This window comes from Phalacrocorax carbo, chromosome 1 (assembly GCF_963921805.1).
Source record: "Phalacrocorax carbo chromosome 1, bPhaCar2.1, whole genome shotgun sequence".
Classification (NCBI taxonomy): Eukaryota; Metazoa; Chordata; class Aves; order Suliformes; family Phalacrocoracidae; genus Phalacrocorax; species Phalacrocorax carbo.
In genome coordinates, this window is record NC_087513.1 from 76,141,337 (window position 1) to 76,161,725 (window position 20,389).

At 45.6% G+C, this 20,389-nt stretch overlaps 1 protein-coding gene across 1 annotated transcript; it reads left to right on the plus strand.

Annotated features, from left to right (window-relative positions):
- The first annotated feature begins 1,055 nt into the window (after positions 1-1,055).
- LOC104040912 (poly(U)-specific endoribonuclease-B-like) lies at positions 1,056-20,389 on the plus strand. Its single transcript, XM_064471343.1, is given in 8 exon segments — positions 1,056-1,084; positions 7,947-8,046; positions 17,100-17,211; positions 18,416-18,573; positions 18,575-18,741; positions 19,300-19,352; positions 19,355-19,446; positions 19,860-20,389. Coding segments are annotated over 8 exon segments (969 nt in total). The 3' UTR covers positions 20,118-20,389.

Consider the following 20,389-nt stretch of genomic DNA (forward strand, 5'->3'; position numbering starts at 1 on the left):
ATTTTGGGGTCGTCCCGTTCAGGGACAGGAGTTGGACTTGATGATCCTTGTGGGTCCCTGCCAAGTCAGGACATTCTATGAGTCTATGATTCTATAATTCATTATTATATCAAATAAACTCCTCAAGCCTTAACTTCCCCTACTTGTACTGCTCCAGAGCCAGCGCCCACACACAAGCTGGAGTAAGGAGAAAGGTGCCTGGGTGCCAGGATGCCCTGTGCTGGCACTTCTGAACCCTTCTGTGAATGTACTGTGTCTCATCTAGGCTGGTGATAGCTGACAGCCTGACTCATTAATGGCAAAGTTTGTCTGAAAACTACAAGAACTGAGTTGTGCAACAAGAAAGGATGTTCCAGCCAGACCGCCTAATATTTTGATTTACGTCAATGTGTACAAATTAATGACTAATTAGCAAACGTGTCTTTGTGTCTGTGCAAAATGTAAAACGCTTCAAAGCTCTTTAACAGGTCTTAACACGCAGTAAACAGGCCCTGTTTACTTTACTTTAGACACAGTTTCGCCTTACAAAATCAAGGAAAGCATATGCTTGACAGTTCTAATATTAAGATTAAAAAAAAAACAACAAACACAACCAAAAAAACAATTAAAAATTTCTTCTCTTATCCCCTGAGCTCACACAAGGGTACTGAGCCACCTGCGTCCCCAAGCACTTGCTTTCTCCCAGCCTCTGGGTTTGCTGACTGTGCAGGCTGCTCCTCTGGCTGTGAGAACATTCCTAAGTCAGCCATGGTTTACTTATTAAACCTGGGAATTAGTACTGGTAAATAAAGGTACGCAAGTCACATCACTGCACAGTCTAGGTAGAGACGTTTAGCTGCAGAAATAGTTACTTATTCCTGGCATTTCTATGACAAAAACATGCCTGACTGTGTAATCCTCTTACTTTTATCTTCAAGGACAGCTGCTGCACCAGAAACTTCCAAATAAACAGAGGGATTATAACACCATTGGCTAGAGACAAGGACTTCAGGACTGAGAGGCTGGGGCTTAGGAAACTGGAGAGGTAACTAAGAGACAGGCTGGGCACAGGGACCATGGAGTCTGGTGAGGGACAACCTGTAAGGTGAGCCTCCAACTTGAGAATTAATGCTTAGGGAAGAGTGAAGACCTCAAAGTCCCCACTCCTTGCTTTCAGAGAGCTCTGACCTGGCTAGGTTCCCACTGACCAGCCTAGGCTGTATCTCTACCACTTTTGAGTGTTGGACAGCTTGTGGGTGGCTTGGTCGCAATAGCCAAAGCTTCCATGGGAATGTCCAGCAAACTCAGTTTCTCAGAAAATTTCCTCTTCCCTATATCCATGCACAGAAAGGGACCCAAAGGCCTGCTCTGGCTTCTCTGGGGAAAGGACTGATCCTGCTGCACGGTGTTTGTTCTAGCTGCCAGCTTTTACTCTCAGTCAGCCTAAGCGAGCCTGTCCAGCGCAAATACGTCCTTCGTGTGAGCCCTGGCTGCTTTGGTCTGGAAGCCTGTAAAGCACAAGTGTTCTTGCTTACCCTCTGTAGATCTACCAAAGAGGTTTAAATTAACTCTGAATGATCCCTTTCCATCTTCAGGGAAGTTTAGGCACCTGACTAGGAGTGACAAACCAACACTTACGCATTGGCCACCTTGGTTAGAAAAGTAAAATACTTAGGCCAGAAACACACAGAGATGCCTACATGCTTTGGAAACAGGTCTTGTTCACAGGGTTTCCTTGATCCTTGACCCTGGCAAAGGTCAGCATCTGATGCTTGAGGTGGCAGTTTTGTTAGGCAGAGTGTCTTCTGTAAGTCTCTTGCCCCATTCCTTTGGAAAAGCTGTTCACATGTGAGTGAGACAGCGCCAAATACTCTCCCTGTTCCCTCGTGCCAGAAAAGAGAAAGAGAGTGCAGGGGGGAGCCTGACTTCAGCTCCCACGCAACAAACGGACGCTGCCCTGTGCTGTGGGTTTGACAAAGCATTGCCTGGTCTCTTCAGAGAAAGCCAACCCACAGGGTTAGCAAGGCCACTCTCTGGACACTCAGGTTTTCTTACTGCCTGCGTTAGATCTGGGAATGACCCAGGTTCTGCACTGGTCTCATTTCCCTTTGATCAGTACTTTTCCTTCTGTTGGCAAACACACCATTTTACACCCTTTGGGATCGCTAATTTCTTCTTAGCTCAAAAGCTAAATCATAGGGCTGAAGTTTTACAACAGATTTAACTATACATTTGGTTTTAAGATTGCTAGCGCTCCTACTGATAAGATGTGTAATTTTATCAAAGATTAACTTAAACCCACTGAGCCCAGTGATGCTACTGCTTGTGAATGGCAGTTCCCTGGGCTCCTATCTGGGCTCTTTCTGCTAATGTGAATAAAGGAGTTTCAACCTTATTATGGGCAGAATATGCCCAGTGGCTTTTGTATTTTAAATGAAAGCTTAGGAAAAGACTTCCTGCATTCAGTTGATAAATACAGGCACTGTATTTTTGTCATTTATATTGCTTACCCAGAATGGCAATAAGTAGTAATAAAAATGGTAAAGAAAAAATTCTGTTAAACTTAAGAATAATCAGTTTTGGGATACATTAATTTATCCTACCAGTGTCAGAAGGAAGCTTCACTTTTAAGCGAGCTAGCTGCATGTCTTGCCCCCTGTGCAATTCCGTGTGGCAGGCATCTTCATTATCTACAGCTTCGTTTGGCTCTAATACGATTATTTGAAGGGGCCCAAAATTCATGTAGAGATCTAAAATCTGTTAACAAATAATCCAGCATAACTCCAGAAGCAGTGCTGTGGCTCATGTCTGCAGTTCATAGAAGTATCTGACGTTCGTATCTGAAAGCCCAGGTGGGAGAAGGCAGCGGTCACCATACCATCTCTGCCATCGCTTTCTGTATTCCCTGCCATACCAATTGTCTGCGGTGGTGAGGTGAAGCAGGAACCTGGTAGAGGGGCTCTGGCTTCCTGCTGTAAGCATACTTGCACTGAAAGAGGCGTGAGACATGGTACTGTCCTTACACTCCACGTCTTATTGTGTGGGGTTTGGCACCTGCCTTCTGGCGCTGACTGTCAATCTGAGTGACAGTCCTCAGCAGGCAAGCGGAGTATAAGAGGAAGACAGCTCCATGCCTTGGACTACCAGAAGGATTTCTGAGCTTCAGGTTGCATTTACCCTGCTCAGTGTATTTACTAAGAGAAAAACGTCTTCCTGGCATGGCTAATGGGTAAGAGAAAATCATACTAATTCCTCTCTAACGTGAAGGGCAGTGAGGATGGGATATATTTGAGAGACATGTAAAAAGGGGTTATGTAAAATGCAATGCTGCAATAACCCTGCTTCCTGTTTTTGTTCTGTTTTACTAACTCATTTCAGTGTAAAAGTTAAGACAGGTGAATCATAAGCTGTTTTAGCTAAACTAAGGTGATGCTAAGGTCAGTTTTCACTTAAACATAGCTGATAATGTAGAGTTCGTTCTCCAAATATCATGTGTCTGTCCAGGACCTTGACAAGAGTGTTTGCCAAGTAACTGCCCACTCTTATGTTTGTCCCTTGACAATGCATTTTCCTTTCCACCTACAAAACCTGTCTTGTTTATCCTTTGGTATTTCATTTACCAACTTCAAACTAAGAAAAATATCACTGGACTCAAGTAAAAGACATACACACTGGTGTAAGAGGAAAACCGAGAGAATTGCTTGTATCTTCTATTAACCATATAAGATGATGCATATATTTATCAACATTGGAACCAATTTTTTTTTTTTAATTATTGGAAACTCCTTGTAAATGGCTGCTCATCAGGTTTTCCAAATGCTTTTCTTCTCTATGCCAAGATTAAAGGCTTTTTTAAAATTATATGTTGTTCAAAGGATCTCTGAAAGTAAATTTTCTTTAGAGAAGGTGTTCAGTCAAGCCTTCTTTGCAGGGCTCCATGTGACCTATTTGCAATACATGTTTTTCTTGCTTTGACACTATTGACTTGCTCACATGATTTGCCACGGACCCTTTAATTCTCTTCATGTCTTGAGTCATTTCTGATTTATAGCAATAAAAGAATTTTGTTTGGGGTGTTGTTTTGGATAGAAGGAAGGTTTCATACAATAAAATAATTTGGAAAAACAGGCACACCTTGTGAATGTTTCACTTGAAAGCTATAATGGAGGTGTTAGATTGTTTTGCTCTAGCTGCATTGCTGGTGCTGGTGCATTAGAGTTACTATTGCAAAAAGCCTCCCCCAAAAGTTTTCTCAGCTCTTACAAGTGCAGACTAAGTGTTCTTGTTATTGGGGTGGTGCTTTGCACAAGTAAGCACATCCAAGCGAGACTCTGACTGGGCAAAATCCAACTGGCCAGACTTCTGGCACAGAAATAATTTCTTCTATGCAAAAGCAAAAATGTAACAATTGAGAGATTTCACCATAGGGAGGGGATTAGAATTAATGATAAAAATCTCTGGTTTGAGTCATACATGCAATCATATTGAAAACCAGAGAGTAAATACACAATGCCCTTCTTCAGGAAAACCTTACTTAAATGCAGTGTGTCATGGATTTGCATGAAGGTGTTGGGCTTCTCTCTGAAGTTGTCTCACCCCATATGTGTAAGCTAAGTTTATGGACCTTTTTAAAAGAAATATTGTCCTGAAAGAATTTTTACAAGATGGCTATGTAAGTTGCTAAACAAGTTCTTAGTTTTGGCAGGGATATATTTTTCTTGATTCTAATCTGCAGTTACAGTGTTTACAGACACTCTGCTCTGCTTGGAAAATGAAGGGATAACTAAAAGGAGAGGAAAAGTCCATGATGATATTGTGGTAGCACCCAGCAGAGAAAAAGGAGAGAAGAGGCTTTTGTTTCATAAAATTAAGTGACTTTAGAGTTTTGGGACACATTTTCTGAATGCAGTAATACATTTAGTAGAAGTATATTTATTAAATAAATATGAGGATTGAAATCTGTAGGTACACTCTTGCTGTAAGCCTCTCCTGAATAGACACCTTGAGCTTGCCTCCGTGAGCTCATGCAATATTCCATAACATTTCTAGAGGAAAGATCAAACAGAGCCCTACAGTCCTTTATAAACACAGGACGAATCCGCCAAGAGCAGTCCAAGAACAAGCAGTAGGTATTGAAGGGATGACAGATTTCCTCTATAGGTGACTTTTACTAAAATACATACAAACTAAAGTATATGTATATAAAATACTATATATATGGAACAAAATTTTTAAAAATATTAAAAAAAACCAACCCTGACATGCCCCCCAATATTTCACATACCTTGAATATTCAGCAGACAGCAGCCACTGGTAGTTATTTCCAAAGTAAAAACTGTATTAAACATAATATGGCAGTACTCAAACAGGTGGGATTAGCTGATGCACAGGAGTAGGCAGCAGCTGGCTCCAGAACCCAGGAGAAAAGTGATTCAATAAAATTAGGTCAGTCCAAGGTAACATGAATGTAGACGGTGACTGAAGTTTGAAAAACATCTCCGGTACTGTTCTGTGCATTTGCTGATCCTGTTCGTGGGACTTCAGCTGAGCTGGTGAAATGAACAATTTTCTCTTTAGTGTTGATTTGTAAACACTTTTGAGAAGGAATTGCTCTTTTAAGACTCTGGAAAGAATGTGAAGGTACAGCTGAAAATAAATAAAAATGCTGCTGTTGGTGGCTTCTGTGCTATGCCATGAGGCTAACTCCCATGAAGTTGAGCATGTGCCTTGTTTGGGCTGCACAGCCAGTATTGATAATGTGATGCCACAAGCCAAACTTCTGCTGTATAAGCAGAGCCTGGGGTTTGGGCAAGGGCTGTCCTCTGTGACAGCCTCCTTCTGCTCCACTGTAAGTTCCATGCAAGTACTTGTTCCAAGCAAGAATCCTCCTTCATATTCGTGCCTGACCCTGTGTGATTCTGTGATATCCTGTGGCTCCCATATACTAGACTTTTCAGTCCTTTTCCTTCTCTTGGGTATTGACACCTATGTAGATTTCCCATCAACAACCGTCTCAAATTATCACAGAGTCCAAACGAAAGCAGACTGTCAGTGCCTCTAGTGTAGCAGAGGTATGCGATGGCTCAGATTCCCAGCTGCAGGCAGACTGAGGTGTCGCAGCCAAAGTAGTTATGGTTGTCTGCCCTGCCCTTCTGTAGGAGGTTGCTTTCCTCGCTCTAAATAAGGCTGAGTATAATATGAATATCATAGATGCTCTTTACGCTCCTCAGCTGCTGCAGCTTAGCCTCTGGTGCATTAATGCAATCTGGCTGCTTTTGGCTCTTAACTCAGGGATATGAATTTCTTTGGGCAACAAGCTCTCAAGGAGTTAAGTGCAGATTACTTATGTTTTTCAAGATTTCAATCTTAGGTTCCATAAGCTCCATCCCACAGTTACACAGACAATTCTGGAGAAAAAGGATTGCTCAATAACATGAAAAAAAAAATTCCCAGTTCTCCAAGCATAGTTTGCCACCTTCTGTTTCCTTCAGTATGGAGCTTAGACCAGCAGTTTCTGAGCCAGCCATGAAGTACAGTCCAGGACAGGAGAAGGCACATAAAATCTTGCTGCGCTCTTTCTAGACTAATTTCCCACCACTTGGTTAATGCCCTCTTTTCTGCTATGACTTCTACCTCCTCCCTGTCAACAATGGGGCAGGTGCCTGCCTGGCTCACTTTTTGCTCTTCCTGGCTCTCAAGCTGCCTCACATCAAGGCTGCCATGTCAGAAGATTGTGACCTTACCACAGTATTTGCTCTTTCTGCTACAAAACGTGGAATTTGCCACTGGCTGGAGGATGCAGTGAGTATCTCCATCCTGGCCAGAATAGAAGGAGAAGACATAACAGTAATCAGTTAGGACGTTCACAGTTGGGCTTGAAGATACCTTGGTTCAGTCTGGGAGTTGTTAAAATAATGTTAAAATAATGGCAAGTTGCCCAAATAGCTATTTGAAAGAAATGCCCATTCTTAACAAATTTCTGCACTTTTTTTTTGTTTGCCTGAGAACACCTGCTTTGGAAGAGAAGTTCAGAATTATCAAGCAGTTCTTCTCTGGCCTTCGATACCTGTGCTGGTTTGTAACGGATTAATTCAACCATTAGTCATTTAAAGATTAAGCTACTTCTCTCTCTTCTCCACTCTGTTCTTTGTCTTGATCTTATGTGTTAGTGTGGACATAATGCCCTTGAAACTGGAGCTACCTTTGGGTGGTTCATCACAGTAACAACCCTTCCTAAATCTTGTTGATCGATGGATAGATGGACTTCTGAAAACTATACGCTATTATGCAGGACAAAATTCCATTAAAATGAGTAAAGGACCAGCCTGGGTAGGTTTGTATGTGAGTCAGAGATCAGTGCATGAGAGAATTTTGTTGTATGCAGACCCTGTGTTCAGAGTCTTAGTCATCCTTCATCATGCTAACTTTATGCTAGGATAACCATTCGTATGGCTGAAGGAAAGCATCTCTAGAGTGGACTCTTGCAGGAAAAACGGTAGGAAGAGTTGTATATAAGAATTGCTGCTAGAAAAGCATCATAGAGGGAATTCTTTGCTTCCTGTTTTATTGGGTAGTGTTGCGGCATGCTGATAGCAATCTCCTGCTTGCCTCCAGTTTGTACATAGAATCCTCCTGAATGAAACACCACCATCTTCATTTTTATTGCAGTACATGGAAAACCCCAGGAAGGCTTATTAACAACAACTTTGTTAAAATACAGTCTAAAATAACCTTGGGGAAAGCTCAAGTTTCCTTACAGGTTGCCTGCATTCTTTAGATCTGAACATGAACCATAAGATCTATGGTTTTTACAGCAGCATTGACAGGAAGGTGGGGCGAAGAGGAAGCTCTCCTGATGACAAGCCAGTATACAGAACATAGAGTGTCATTAGAAGACTCTAGAAGTAACTTGCAGAAATAACAGCATGTGTCTTTTTTAACGTGCATTTATCTGGATTTCTTGACAGGAAGGCCTTAAATCATGAACTTTCTAACCTTTTCAATGAGATGTGGGATATGGATGTTAACCGCCTTATGCCTGGGAAAGACTACACAATTGATTTGCAGGTAACCAATTGCTAAACTACATGAGATTTAAGGGCAGTATGGTACTGTAGGAAAAGGTGCCTGCAAAACTGCCTTTTGCTAAAAGAGTTGCCTATGCTTCATCATTTCCACTGATGGCATAGGCAGGACTTCCTAATGATGAAGAATCACTTAGTAGAGGGAACAGTACAGAGAACACGTTAATGGTCCACACTTTCTGGATGTTGGTTACAAGTGGCATCTCTCAGGTATCTGCCTTGGGTCCTATAGCGTTTAGTATCTTTATCAGTGGCCTGGAGGAGGAGATGGAGTGCAATCTTTCCAATTTTGCAGATGACAGCCACCTGTGGTGATGAAGCTGGTATGCTCAAGTGCAGGGCTTCTGAAGAGAAGCTGAAGATCTGGACCTAGGCAGGCTGGGGGAATAGGCTAAGGAAGGAACATCATGATATTCAACAAAGACAAATGCAACTAGAACAGGATGACCAGCGAAGCTGTGAAATCCCCATCTCTGGAGGTTTTCAAGACCCAACAAGATGACACCCTGGGCAATATGGTCTGAATTCAGTGTGGACCATACTTTGAGCATGTCCTGAAGTCCCCTCCAGCCTGGATGTTCTGTGTGTGTATGACTGCTTGTGTGTATGGTCTGGGTGACTTGCAGCAAGGGAAAGGGGGAGATAGGCCCCCCAGTCATTCCTGGGGAAATAAGGGAGGAATTTGAGGAATTCCTGAGTCTCTCCTGGAGAGTGTGGAGTAGCACAGATGTGTGGGTATCAGATTTGATGAGCAGCCATTTCACTCCTTGCCAGCTCAGTGTAGTGCAAACATGACCATGTGTTTTGCCACAAATTGCAGCAGGCCACTGAATATTCAGTATCCAATTTTGTACTCTCACAAGTGCTTGCTTTATTTTAGTGTTGCTTCATATTAAAAGATATCATTTTCTGTTGCTGATAAACTTGAAAAAGGGGTACCTACCTCAGGCCAAAATGTGGGGGGGGAAACTTCTCCCATATGGTTTCTCTATTTCTCAGAACAAGGCTCTAGTACCCCTTGCCCATGTGTGCTGGTTTTGGCTGAGAAGGGGTTAATTCTCCTCACTGTGGTGGTCGGCTACCTTTCCAGCTTCCCGCGCTCTGCCGCGTGGCGGGGGGGGCTGGGAGGGGCAGGGCCATGGTGGGGATGGCTGACCCCGACTGGCCAATGGCAGGTTCATTCCATACCATGTGACACCATGACCAGTATATTGGGGGGGGGGGGGGGGGGGGGGGGGCAGTTGCAGCGCGAGCGCGGAGGCGGCGCGGCGTGGGGTCGGCGGGCGTTGAGCGGCTGCGGCGCGGGCGGTTTGTTCCGGCGGTTCGTTCTCCCCTCTCCCCTCCCTTCCCCCTCCCTTCCCCCTCCCCCCCCCCCCTCCCCCGGGGCTTTGCGCCTCTCGTTGTTCTCCTTTACATTGCATTTCTACTGTTGTTTCTTTTAATTTTAATTATTAAACTGTTCTTATCCCAACCCACGAGCGTTACCCTCCTGATTCTCTCCCCCATCTACCGGTGGGGCAGTGAGTGAGCGGCTGTGTGGGGCTGAGCTGCCGCTAAACCACGACAGTCATTTGGGCGCCCAACGTGGGGCTCAGGGGTTGGAGATAACAACAGCTGCTGGTCACAGCATCTTGTTGTCCTTTTTGCAGTTGGTGTTACAGATTGGTGTTGGTTTGTTGAGCCTGCTGTGTTCTGCTGTGATTAGTAATGTTTTGCCTACAAGATTTGTTATACAAACACTCGTTTTCAGCTTTATCTGGTATTTGGGGTTTTTGCTGAAACCGTTACTGTACTTTGGATACCACCTTGTTGAGGCAATTAGCAATTATACCTCCTCCTCTGAGAGATTTTATATGGAGGAAATACAGAATAATACCTTTGCAACTTTGTTGTATGATGTCTGTGCCTTTGTTACAACAACGTTTTTGTATCTTGAACATCCTTGGGTGGTTAAGGTGCACTTATTGTTAGTTTTTGGGTAGGTTGTTTTGGTTTTGACTAAGCAACTTAAGAATATCACCCAGAAATCTGCCCCGAGGCTTGATAGTTACGAGTGGCAGGGCATGTGGGATAGCATGGGCAAATACCTAGGGCAGTGGGCACCCCCAGTGTTTTGGAGTTTCACCCCCGAACAAGTGCAGAATCCTAAAAAACTAGTAGAATATTTGGAGAAAGTATGTTGTTACACTGGGAACTCCAGAGAGACACAGATCACTGCAACATGCTGGGGTCTGGCCCATGCATACCGAGCCCTGCTCAACAGCATTCAGTGCCCCCAGGGGGAAGAGAATGTCTCTGGATTGAAATGCAAAGTGACTGGCACTGTAGACAATCCAGCCCTGACAACAGGCACTGCAGCCACTCAAACCCCCACAACAAGTACCGGAGCTAGCTCAGAAAATAAACCCGTACCAGTATCAGTTGCCCCCATACACAAGACAAAATTTTGGAAGCGGACATCAACTCGTTTAGAACGGGATGATGAAGAACCAGGGCCATCGCGGGGAGAGGAGGGAGAAGTAATAAATGAAATAGAGACCACCCGATCCCTGTCCTTAAGCGAGTTGCGAGATATGCGAAAAGATTATAGCTGTCGTTCAGGTGAGCACATTGTCACCTGGCTGCTCCGATGCTGGGATAATGGGGCCAGTAGCCTGGAACTAGAGGGAAAAGAAGCCAAACAATTGGGATCCCTTTCTGGGGAAGGGGGTGTTGACAAAGCAATAGGAAAAAAACCACAAGCCCTCAGCCTCTGGAGGCGACTCCTGTCTGGAGTGAAGGAAAGGTATCCCTTTAAAGAAGATGTTACATATCGCCCAGGAAAATGGACAACTATGGAGAAAGGCATCCAGTATCTAAGGGAATTAGCTGTGTTTGAGGTGATTTATGGTGACCTGGACGATCAACGGTCATCCAAAGATCCAGATGAAGCCGAGTGCACACGACCCATGTGGCGGAAGTTTGTACGGAGCGCACCATCTTCGCATGCAAACTCATTGGCAGTGATGTCCTGGAAAGATGACGAGACACCAACGGTGGCAGAGGTGATAGATAGACTCCGAGATTACGACACAAATATCTCTTCCTCGCTTGTCTCTGCTATGGAGAAACTATCCCAAGAGGTCCAGCAACTCAAAGAAGATCTGTCCTACTCCCCACCTCGACAGAGCAGTGTCTCAGCTGTTAGGAATAAGCATCCTTTGGCTCAAAGAAGGGGATACACACCACGGGCCACCCTATGGTTCTACCTGCGTGACCACGGAGAGGACATGATGAGGTGGGATGGCAAGCCTACCTCGACCCTACAGGCACGAGTGCATGAACTGCAAGGAAGAACAGTCACTCAGGGAGGCTCTTCCAGGAAAGCTGCTGCTCCAATTTCCAGTGAACAAGTCCCCAGACAGAGGAGTAGAAGCGCAGATTTTATTTCTAAGTGTAATAGAGGGACTCCTGATTCACATTTGCAGGAAGTGAGTTGTGACTGCCATGATCAGGACTAGAGGGGCCCTGCCTCCAGTCGGGTGGAGGAAAGGGATAACCGGGCTTACTGGACTGTGTGGATCCGATGGCCTGGCACGTCCGACCCACAGGAGTATAAAGCTTTAGTGGACACTGGTGCACAGCGCACCTTAATGCCATCAAACTATATAGGGGCAGAACCCATCAGCATTGCTGGAGTGACAGGGGGATCCCAAGAGCTAACTGTGTTGGAGGCCGAAGTGAGCCTAACCGGGAATGAGTGGCAAAAGCACCCCATTGTTACTGGCCCAGAGGCTCCGTGCATCCTTGGCATAGACTACCTCAGGAAAGGGTATTTCAAGGACCCAAAAGGTTACAAGTGGGCTTTTGGTGTAGCTGCCTTGGAGACGGAGGAAACTGAACAGCTGTCTACCTTGCCCGGTCTCTCAAAGGACCCTTCTGTGGTGGGGTTGCTGAAGGTCAAAGAACAACAGGTGCCAATCGCCACCACAACAGTGCACCGGCGGCAATATCGAACCAACAGAGACTCTCTGATCCCCATCCATAAACTCATTCACCAACTGAGGAGCCAAGGAGTCATCAGTAAGACCCACTCGCCCTTTAACAGTCCCATATGGCCAGTCCGGAAGTCCAATGGAGAGTGGAGACTAACAGTAGACTATCGTGGCCTGAATGAAGTCACTCCACCGTTGAGTGCTGCTGTGCCAGACATGCTAGAACTTCAATATGAACTGGAGTCAAAGGCAGCCAAGTGGTATGCCACAACTGATATTGGTAATGCATTCTTCTCAATCCCTCTGGCAGCAGAGTGCAGGCCACAGTTTGCTTTCACATGGAGGGGCATCCAGTACACCTGGAATCGACTGCCCCGGGGGTGGAAACACAGCCCTACCATTTGCCATGGACTGATTCAGACTGTACTGGAACAGGGAGAAGCTCCAGAACACCTTCAGTACATTGATGACATCATTGTGTGGGGCAGCACAGCGGAAGAAGTTTTTGAGAAAGGAGAGAAAATAGTCCAAATCCTTCTGAAAGCTGGTTTTGCCATAAAACAAAGTAAGGTGAAGGGACCTGCACGAGAAATCCAGTTCTTAGGAATCAAATGGCAAGATGGTCGTCGTCATATTCCAATGGATGTGATCAACAAAATAGCAGCCATGTCTCCACCAACTAGCAAAAAGGAAACACAAGCTTTCTTGGGCATTGTGGGTTTTTGGAGAATGCATATTCCAAATTACAGTCTGATCGTAAGCCCTCTCTATCAAGTGACCCGGAAAAAGAATGATTTCAAATGGGGCCCTGAGCAACGACAAGCCTTTGAACAGATTAAACGAGAAATAGTCCATGCAGTAGCTCTTGGGCCAGTCCGGGCAGGACAAGATGTAAAAAATGTGCTCTACACTGCAGCCGGGGAGAATGGCCCTACCTGGAGCCTCTGGCAGAAAGCACCAGGGGAGACCCGGGGTCGACCCCTAGGGTTTTGGAGTCGGGGATACAGAGGGTCCGAAGCCCGCTATACTCCAACTGAAAAAGAGATATTGGCAGCATATGAAGGGGTTCGAGCTGCTTCAGAAGTGGTTGGTACTGAAGCACAGTTGCTCCTGGCACCCTGACTGCCAGTGCTGGGCTGGATGTTCAAAGGAAACATCCCCTCTACACACCATGCAACTGATGCTACGTGGAGTAAATGGGTTGCACTGATTACCCAGCGGGCTCGAGTAGGAAACCCCAGTCGCCCAGGAATCTTGGAAGTGATTATGGACTGGCCAGAAGGCAAAGATTTTGGATTATCACCAGAGGAGGAGGTGACACGTGCTGAAGAAGCCCCACTGTATAAAAAACTGCCAGAAAATGAGAAGAAATACGCCCTGTTCACTAATGGGTCCTGTCGCCTTGTGGGAAAGCACCGGAGATGGAAGGCTGCTGTATGGAGTCCTACACGACAAGTAGCAGAAACTGCTGAAGGAGAAGGTGAATCGAGCCAGTTTGCAGAAGTAAAGGCCATCCAGCTGGCCTTAGACATTGCTGAACGGGAAAAGTGGCCAGTGCTCTATCTCTATACTGACTCCTGGATGGTGGCAAATGCCTTGTGGGGCTGGCTGCAGCAATGGAAGCAAAGCAACTGGCAGCGCAGAGGCAAACCCATCTGGGCTGCCGCACTGTGGCAAGATATTGCTGCCCGGGTAGAGAACCTGGTTGTAAAGGTACGGCATGTGGATGTTCACGTCCCCAAGAGTCGGGCCACTGAAGAACATCAAAACAACCAGCAGGTAGATCAGGCTGCCAAGATTGAAGTGGCTGAGGTGGATCTGGACTGGCAGCATAAGGGTGAACTATTTCTAGCTCGGTGGGCCCATGACACCTCAGGCCATCAGGGAAGAGATGCAACATACAGGTGGGCTCGTGATCGAGGGGTGGACTTGACCATGGATATTATTGCACAGGTTATCCACGAATGTGACACATGCGCTGCAGTCAAGCAAGCGAAGCGGGTAAAGCCTCTGTGGCATGGGGGACGATGGCTGAAATATAAATATGGGGAGGCCTGGCAAATTGACTATATCACACTCCCACAGACCCGCCAAGGCAAGCGCCATGTGCTTACAATGGTAGAAACAACGACTGGCTGGCTGGAAACATATCCTGTCCCCCACGCCACTGCCCGGAACACTATCCTGGGTCTTGAGAAACAAGTCCTGTGGCGACATGGCACCCCAGAGAGAATTGAGTCAGACAACGGAACTCATTTCCGAAATAGCCTCATAGACACCTGGGCCAAAGAGCATGGCATTGAGTGGGTGTATCACATCCCCTATCACGCCCCAGCCTCTGGGAAAATTGAACGGTACAATGGACTGTTAAAAACTACACTGAGAGCAATGGGGGGGTGGAACATTCAAGCACTGGGATACACATTTAGCAAAAGCCACGTGGTTAGTCAACACGAGGGGATCTGCCAACCGAGCTGGCCCTGCCCAGTCAGAAATCCTACATACTGTGGAAGGGGATAGAGTCCCCGTAGTGCACACAAAAAGTATGCTGGGCAAACCAGTCTGGGTTCTTCCTGCCTCCGGCAAAGGCAAACCCATTCGTGGGATTGCTTTTGCTCGAGGACCTGGGTGCACTTGGTGGGTGATGCGGGAGAATGGGGAAATCCGATGTGTGCCTCAAGGGGATTTGATTTTGGGTGAAAACAGTCAATGAACTGCATGGCACAATGTGAACTGCTATATAATACTGTGTGTCACCTCTGTGTTGTATCAATGATATCAGAGTACGAGCCTCCCAACCCATGGAAGATCAACTATGAAACAAGCCGTGCAGCAGTGATGGAACGATGACTGACTCGGTATGCAGCGACCCAACGCCACACACCATCTCTCCCACCCGGAAAGACTGATACAACAGATGGAGCCCAGAGTCATGGACTGGATGAACTCAATGGACATTTTAATGGACATTTTACAGGGAAGGTCCATGAACTAAGGGAATGATGTCTGTGTATTATGTTAAAGGATGGGAAGGGGAGGGGTGGTGGTTGGTACGGTTGTATTGCATCATATGGGACCTGGGCATGGTGTAAATGGTATGGAATAAGGGGTGGAGAATGTGCTGGTTTTGGCTGAGAAGGGGTTAATTCTCCTCACTGTGGGGGTCGGCTACCTTTCCAGCTTCCCGTGCTCTGCCGCGTGGCGGGGGGGCTGGGAGGGGCAGGGCCATGGTGGGGATGGCTGACCCCGACTGGCCAATGGCAGGTTCATTCCATACCATGTGGCACCATGACCAATATATTGAGGGGGGGGGCAGTGGCAGCGCAGAGGCGTGGGGTCGGCGGGCATTGAGCGGCTGCGGCACGGGCGGTTTGTTCCGGCGGTTCGTTCCGGCGGTTTGTTCCCCCTCTCCCCTCCCTTCCCCGTCCCCCGGGGCTTTGCGCCTCCCGTTGTTCTCCTTTACATTGCATTTCTACTGTTGTTTCTTTTAATTTTAATTATTAAACTGTTCTTATCCCAACCCACGAGCGTTACCCTCCTGATTCTCTCCCCCATCTACCGGTGGGGAGTGAGTGAGCGGCTGTGTGGGGCTGAGCTGCCGCTAAACCATGACACCATGTTAACAAATTGCTACTCATCTGAGATGGGTTGACCCTGGCTGGACGCCAGATGCCACCAAGCTGCTCTGTCACTTCCCTCCTCTGCAGGATGGGGGGGTGGGGACAGGAAATGAGATTAAAAAAAACCCAAACCGTCATGGGTCAAGATAAAGGAAACATAATAAAAGCAAAAGCAAAGGCCATGCATGGAAGCAAAAGGAAAACAAAGATTTTATTCTCTACTTCCCATCAGCAGGTGATGTCCAGCCACTTTCCAGGAAGCAGGGCTTCAGTACATGTAGCAGTTGCTCTGGAAGGCAAAGCCAAACACAATTCATTTCCCCCACCCTTCCTTTCTATTAGCTTTTATTGCTGAGCAGACGTCATATGGTATGGAATATCCCTTTGGTCAGTTTGGGTCAGCTGTCCTGACTGTGTCCCCTCCGAAGATCTTGCCAACCCCCAGCCTACTGGGGGGGGGGGGGGGGGGAAGGTTGGAGAGGCAGCCTTGATGCTGTGCGAGCACTGCTCAGCAGTAGCCAAAACACTGGTGTGCTATCAACACCTTTCTAGCTACTCATACAAAGCACAGCGCTATAAGGGTTGCTGTGAGGAAAATTCACTCCATCTCAGCCAGATCCCCTCTTTCCTTGACAATGCCCTTTTTGGAACAGAAACTTGAAAATTGTCAGGAAAGCCTCCTTTCCATTTTGGATGTGCTTATTGGTAACATTGATTAAAATGCCCTCAAATGTGGCCAACCAGAAGTCTTTGAAAATTTCAGAGCACCAGGGTGCACCAGTCCAAAGCTGGTGGAGCTGCACAGAACTGTCTCGGCATCTCCCTGGCACTGGGGCAATGGCTGCGGCTGCAGTCTTGAAGTTGGAAAGAAAAAACAAAGGCTGAGCCTGAGGGATCCTACTCAGGAGTTGGATTGCTTAAGCATTATTGCAGAGGAAAGGAGAATTAGACTGGCAAGCTTGGTGAATAGGGACTCAGGAGAGAAACAACCCCTCTGCTGAACTGCATGGCCTCATAAACTACATGCAGTGGGTCTGTGGGTTACAAATGAACAGAGAGGAAAGGTGTGCAAATCTTTTTAGTTATTTGTGGTGGGAGAGAGCCTTGGCTCCCATGTCACTTCCCTCTATCATTTGTGACATATATAGCATAGTAGCACACCGGGTTACCTATCAGAACTGAGCAATCACATGTGTCATCACAATCGCCTCTGAAAATGAGTCAACAAGAAATTTCAGGCTCTTAGGGTGTCAGAGATTATGTCTTTTTTCTTTATGCTGGCAGTTCTTCTGTAATGTCTTGTCTTGTTTCATAAGAAGACCATTCCTAACAAAGAATCCTGATAGCATTATGGGTTTTGTTTTGACTATTATAAAGGCAGACACTGTGTCCGCTAAGGACATCTTACTTCTTTCATTGTTTTACCCTTGTGTTTCTCCTAGGGAAAAGCAGGTACCACACAGCAAGGTGACAGTGCTGTCCAGGACAGAGCAACCAGACATCTGTTTCACACTGTAAATGAAGAACGCCTGAAGAACATAAAAACTTTTGCAAGTGAGACCCATTCTTTTGTTAATGGTGGAAATGACATGAAGACTCTGCATTGTTTTTTATGTGTTTGCCTAAAATATAACATCGTATATAACTTAGATGGTGGTGAGGATCATCAGGCCGCATGTCATTTGAAGCTAGTTTCCACAACATTTGCATGGAGGTTACCTATAGCCTCAGCCTCAGGAAGAACACCCTTTTGTGCCTTTGCCAAAATCTGATTTCTCTGTGGTTTTTCCATTACAAAGTGAAATGGATGAGACTCTTGTCATTGCTTTGATGTTATTCCACGTATTGAAAAAGATGCCAAAGTCATTTCTTCTCCTTTGTTCACAGCTTCTAGCCCTTTCAGACAGCACTAGGTCTGCAGCCACTTCCTGCATGGGGGCTATACTTCAAGCGTATCTATGAACATGTTCCCTTCCCTGATTTTTCTTTTCCCCAGATAGAGTTACATTAAGCTGATTGAACAGCCAGCATGATGGGGAGCACTGTTTTTCCCTGTTCCCCCCACTCTGCTCTGAGCCACATAATCCTGCTTCTAGTGAGGGCATCTCTGGCACACACTGAACCTACGCTGCGTTCCTTCAGCTCACCACCTGGCAGGAAATGACTTAGGTTTTTGACCTCAGGTATTTTTCTACCAGCTTGGTGTGCGGAATCAGCCCTCAGAGACCACTGAGTGTCAGAGCACAAGTAGATGAAGTGCCGTGAGGGAGCAGGTGGCAAAGGGGTGCAAAGGAGAAAATCCATTCACTCAGTAGTGACGCACTTAAGCTCAAGCCATCTCATGTAGGTTTATGCTGTATTATTCCCCTACTGAAGCAATGCCCACAAAGCCTTCTGCCAGCATAGCTCAAGTTCCTAAGTCTATGTCTGTAATTTTAGTGGTCAGATACGATTTGTTTTGGTAGAAGGTCATTATTGCTTCAGCACTTGGCTCCATAACAAAGCTCAGTAGTGAGCTGTTTATCTTAAAAAGAAGTACAATGGTGGTCTGGCCTTGAGCCACCTCTAGACCTATACCCAACAGTATACCTGAGAATGAAATTTGCCATATAAAGGAATGTCTTTCTCTAAGGGCTGTCAAGGCATAGTATATGTCATCTCTTTATGATGCAGCCTCTAATGACTGGATCACAGATATGATTAGGCGTATGGCCTGTTCATCAGGATGAGCATGCTGAAATGTCCTCTTTTTCTACAGCCTTTATTTCCTTATTGGACAACTATGAGACATCAACTGGTGTAGCAGAAGTAGTGACTCCAGAAGAAATAGCTGAAAACAATTGTTTTCTTGATGCTATCTTAGCAACAGAAGTCATGAAAGTGAGCAACACAGATCTTTTTCAGTCTCTCAAAACACTGAATTCAAAAATAAACTGTATATATCTCTCTCTCTTTGTTTTTTATCCTTCAGCTAGCTCACGAATATCTGTGTAAAAAAAACCTAGTGAAGCCAAACCTTGCTGATTTCAAATATCAGCTCTATGACATCTGGTTCCAGCTCTATGCCAGGAAAGAAGGCGACAGGTATGTTTGATGGATATGGCCCCTGATAATCTCTACACTATTCTGACGCAGGGAAATATAAGCCTGAGCACCATCTGTTACACACAGAACTGGAAGACAGCCTCAGAATATAGCCTAAATCAAGTGTTCATTGCTCCCATGCAGATCATGTTTAAAGACTTACTGATCAGATACTAACAGTATTGACCCTTGGGGTATACCACTGGTGAACTGCATCCAGCTGCACTTTGTGTTCTTAATCACAGGCCTTCAACTGCAGACATTCATCCACTTTTCAGCTCACCACTTCATCCACTTTTCTAATCTGTATGTTATCGGTTTGTCTGTGAGGCTGTTACGAGAGAGTGTCAGAAGCCTTGCTAAAATCTGCATAAGCAGCAGTGATGTATCTGTGGCATTTACTAGCAACCTTTATCATCAAATACAAATTTAGACTTAGCGGCTAGATTTCATGGCAAGTTTTGTGCATCTTCTTCCCTTTAACCTCTGTCAATTTGAACTATTTAAACACATAAAATACCTATATGATCTATATATGATCCCTTGGTTTTATTGCAGACCTGATTCTTGCGGTTTCGAACATGTCTTTGTTGGAGCAACAAGGCGTGGTAAACAGGTTTGCACAACTGGGTGCAATTTTACCTTCAGGAAAAGCACAACCAAATTGACTGCAAGGGATATGTTGCTCGGAAGAACAAAACCAGGGTAAGACAAGCAGGGTGCCTTTGTAAGTAAGACAAATGGATCCAGAGATAAAAGCTGTGGTGATGAAGCAAGGCACAATGATGCAATCATAGGCTCACCTGCTTTGAACTTAATTTGCCTAGGTGCATATGCCCAGGTGAGCATGCCCTAAAGTCCAGCTTCTTTTTTTTGCAAAAACTATTTTAAAAAGTAGTGCTGATGTTTATAGAATAGCAACACTATTGAAGGGTAATTGAGATAAATGCTTGTGTATGCTCCAGAGGACAGGGAAAGGGCTGTGCTCCACCAATAACACCCTGGCACAGCAAGGAGGACTGAATCTTGCAATGGCCTCAAAAATCTGGAGTCGGAAATTTTATCTGTCTGGTCACAGCTGTGTTGGAGGTTATTCTGTTCTTTGTTTATGCTTTCAGCCTGACAAAGATGACCAAGTTTTGAGCATCCAGTTCAGCTGGAAGGGCTCGGTTAAGCCAGTTGGAAGCACCTTTATTGGTGTCAGCCCAGAGTTCGAATTTGCCCTTTACACCGTCATTTTCCTGCTGGCTGAAGACAGAGTCACACGTGAAACAGTGAAGATAGAGGAATATGACCTACAGATGGTTGTTTGGCGCCACGGGCACCACATTGGAACAGCATATCCAGTACTACTCAGCACCAGTAGTGAAGACTAGTAGTTAGAGTGATTGGGCAACTTTTTTTTTATTTATTTTTTGGGGGTGGGGGCATGGAATATGGGACCAGGTGGCAGAGTAAGTTGATGTGTGGTTTTATACAACTTATTTCAAGTGAAAATTGATTACTTGCTTGCTCTTGGTCTGCAGTGGAGTGCCATGGCTCAGTGTCTGACAAATTTTGAAACATACTGGTACTCAGATTAAAGGCTGGATCAAACTTACATCAGCCTTCCTTTGTTCACCATAACACTGTACTTTTCAGCAGATAA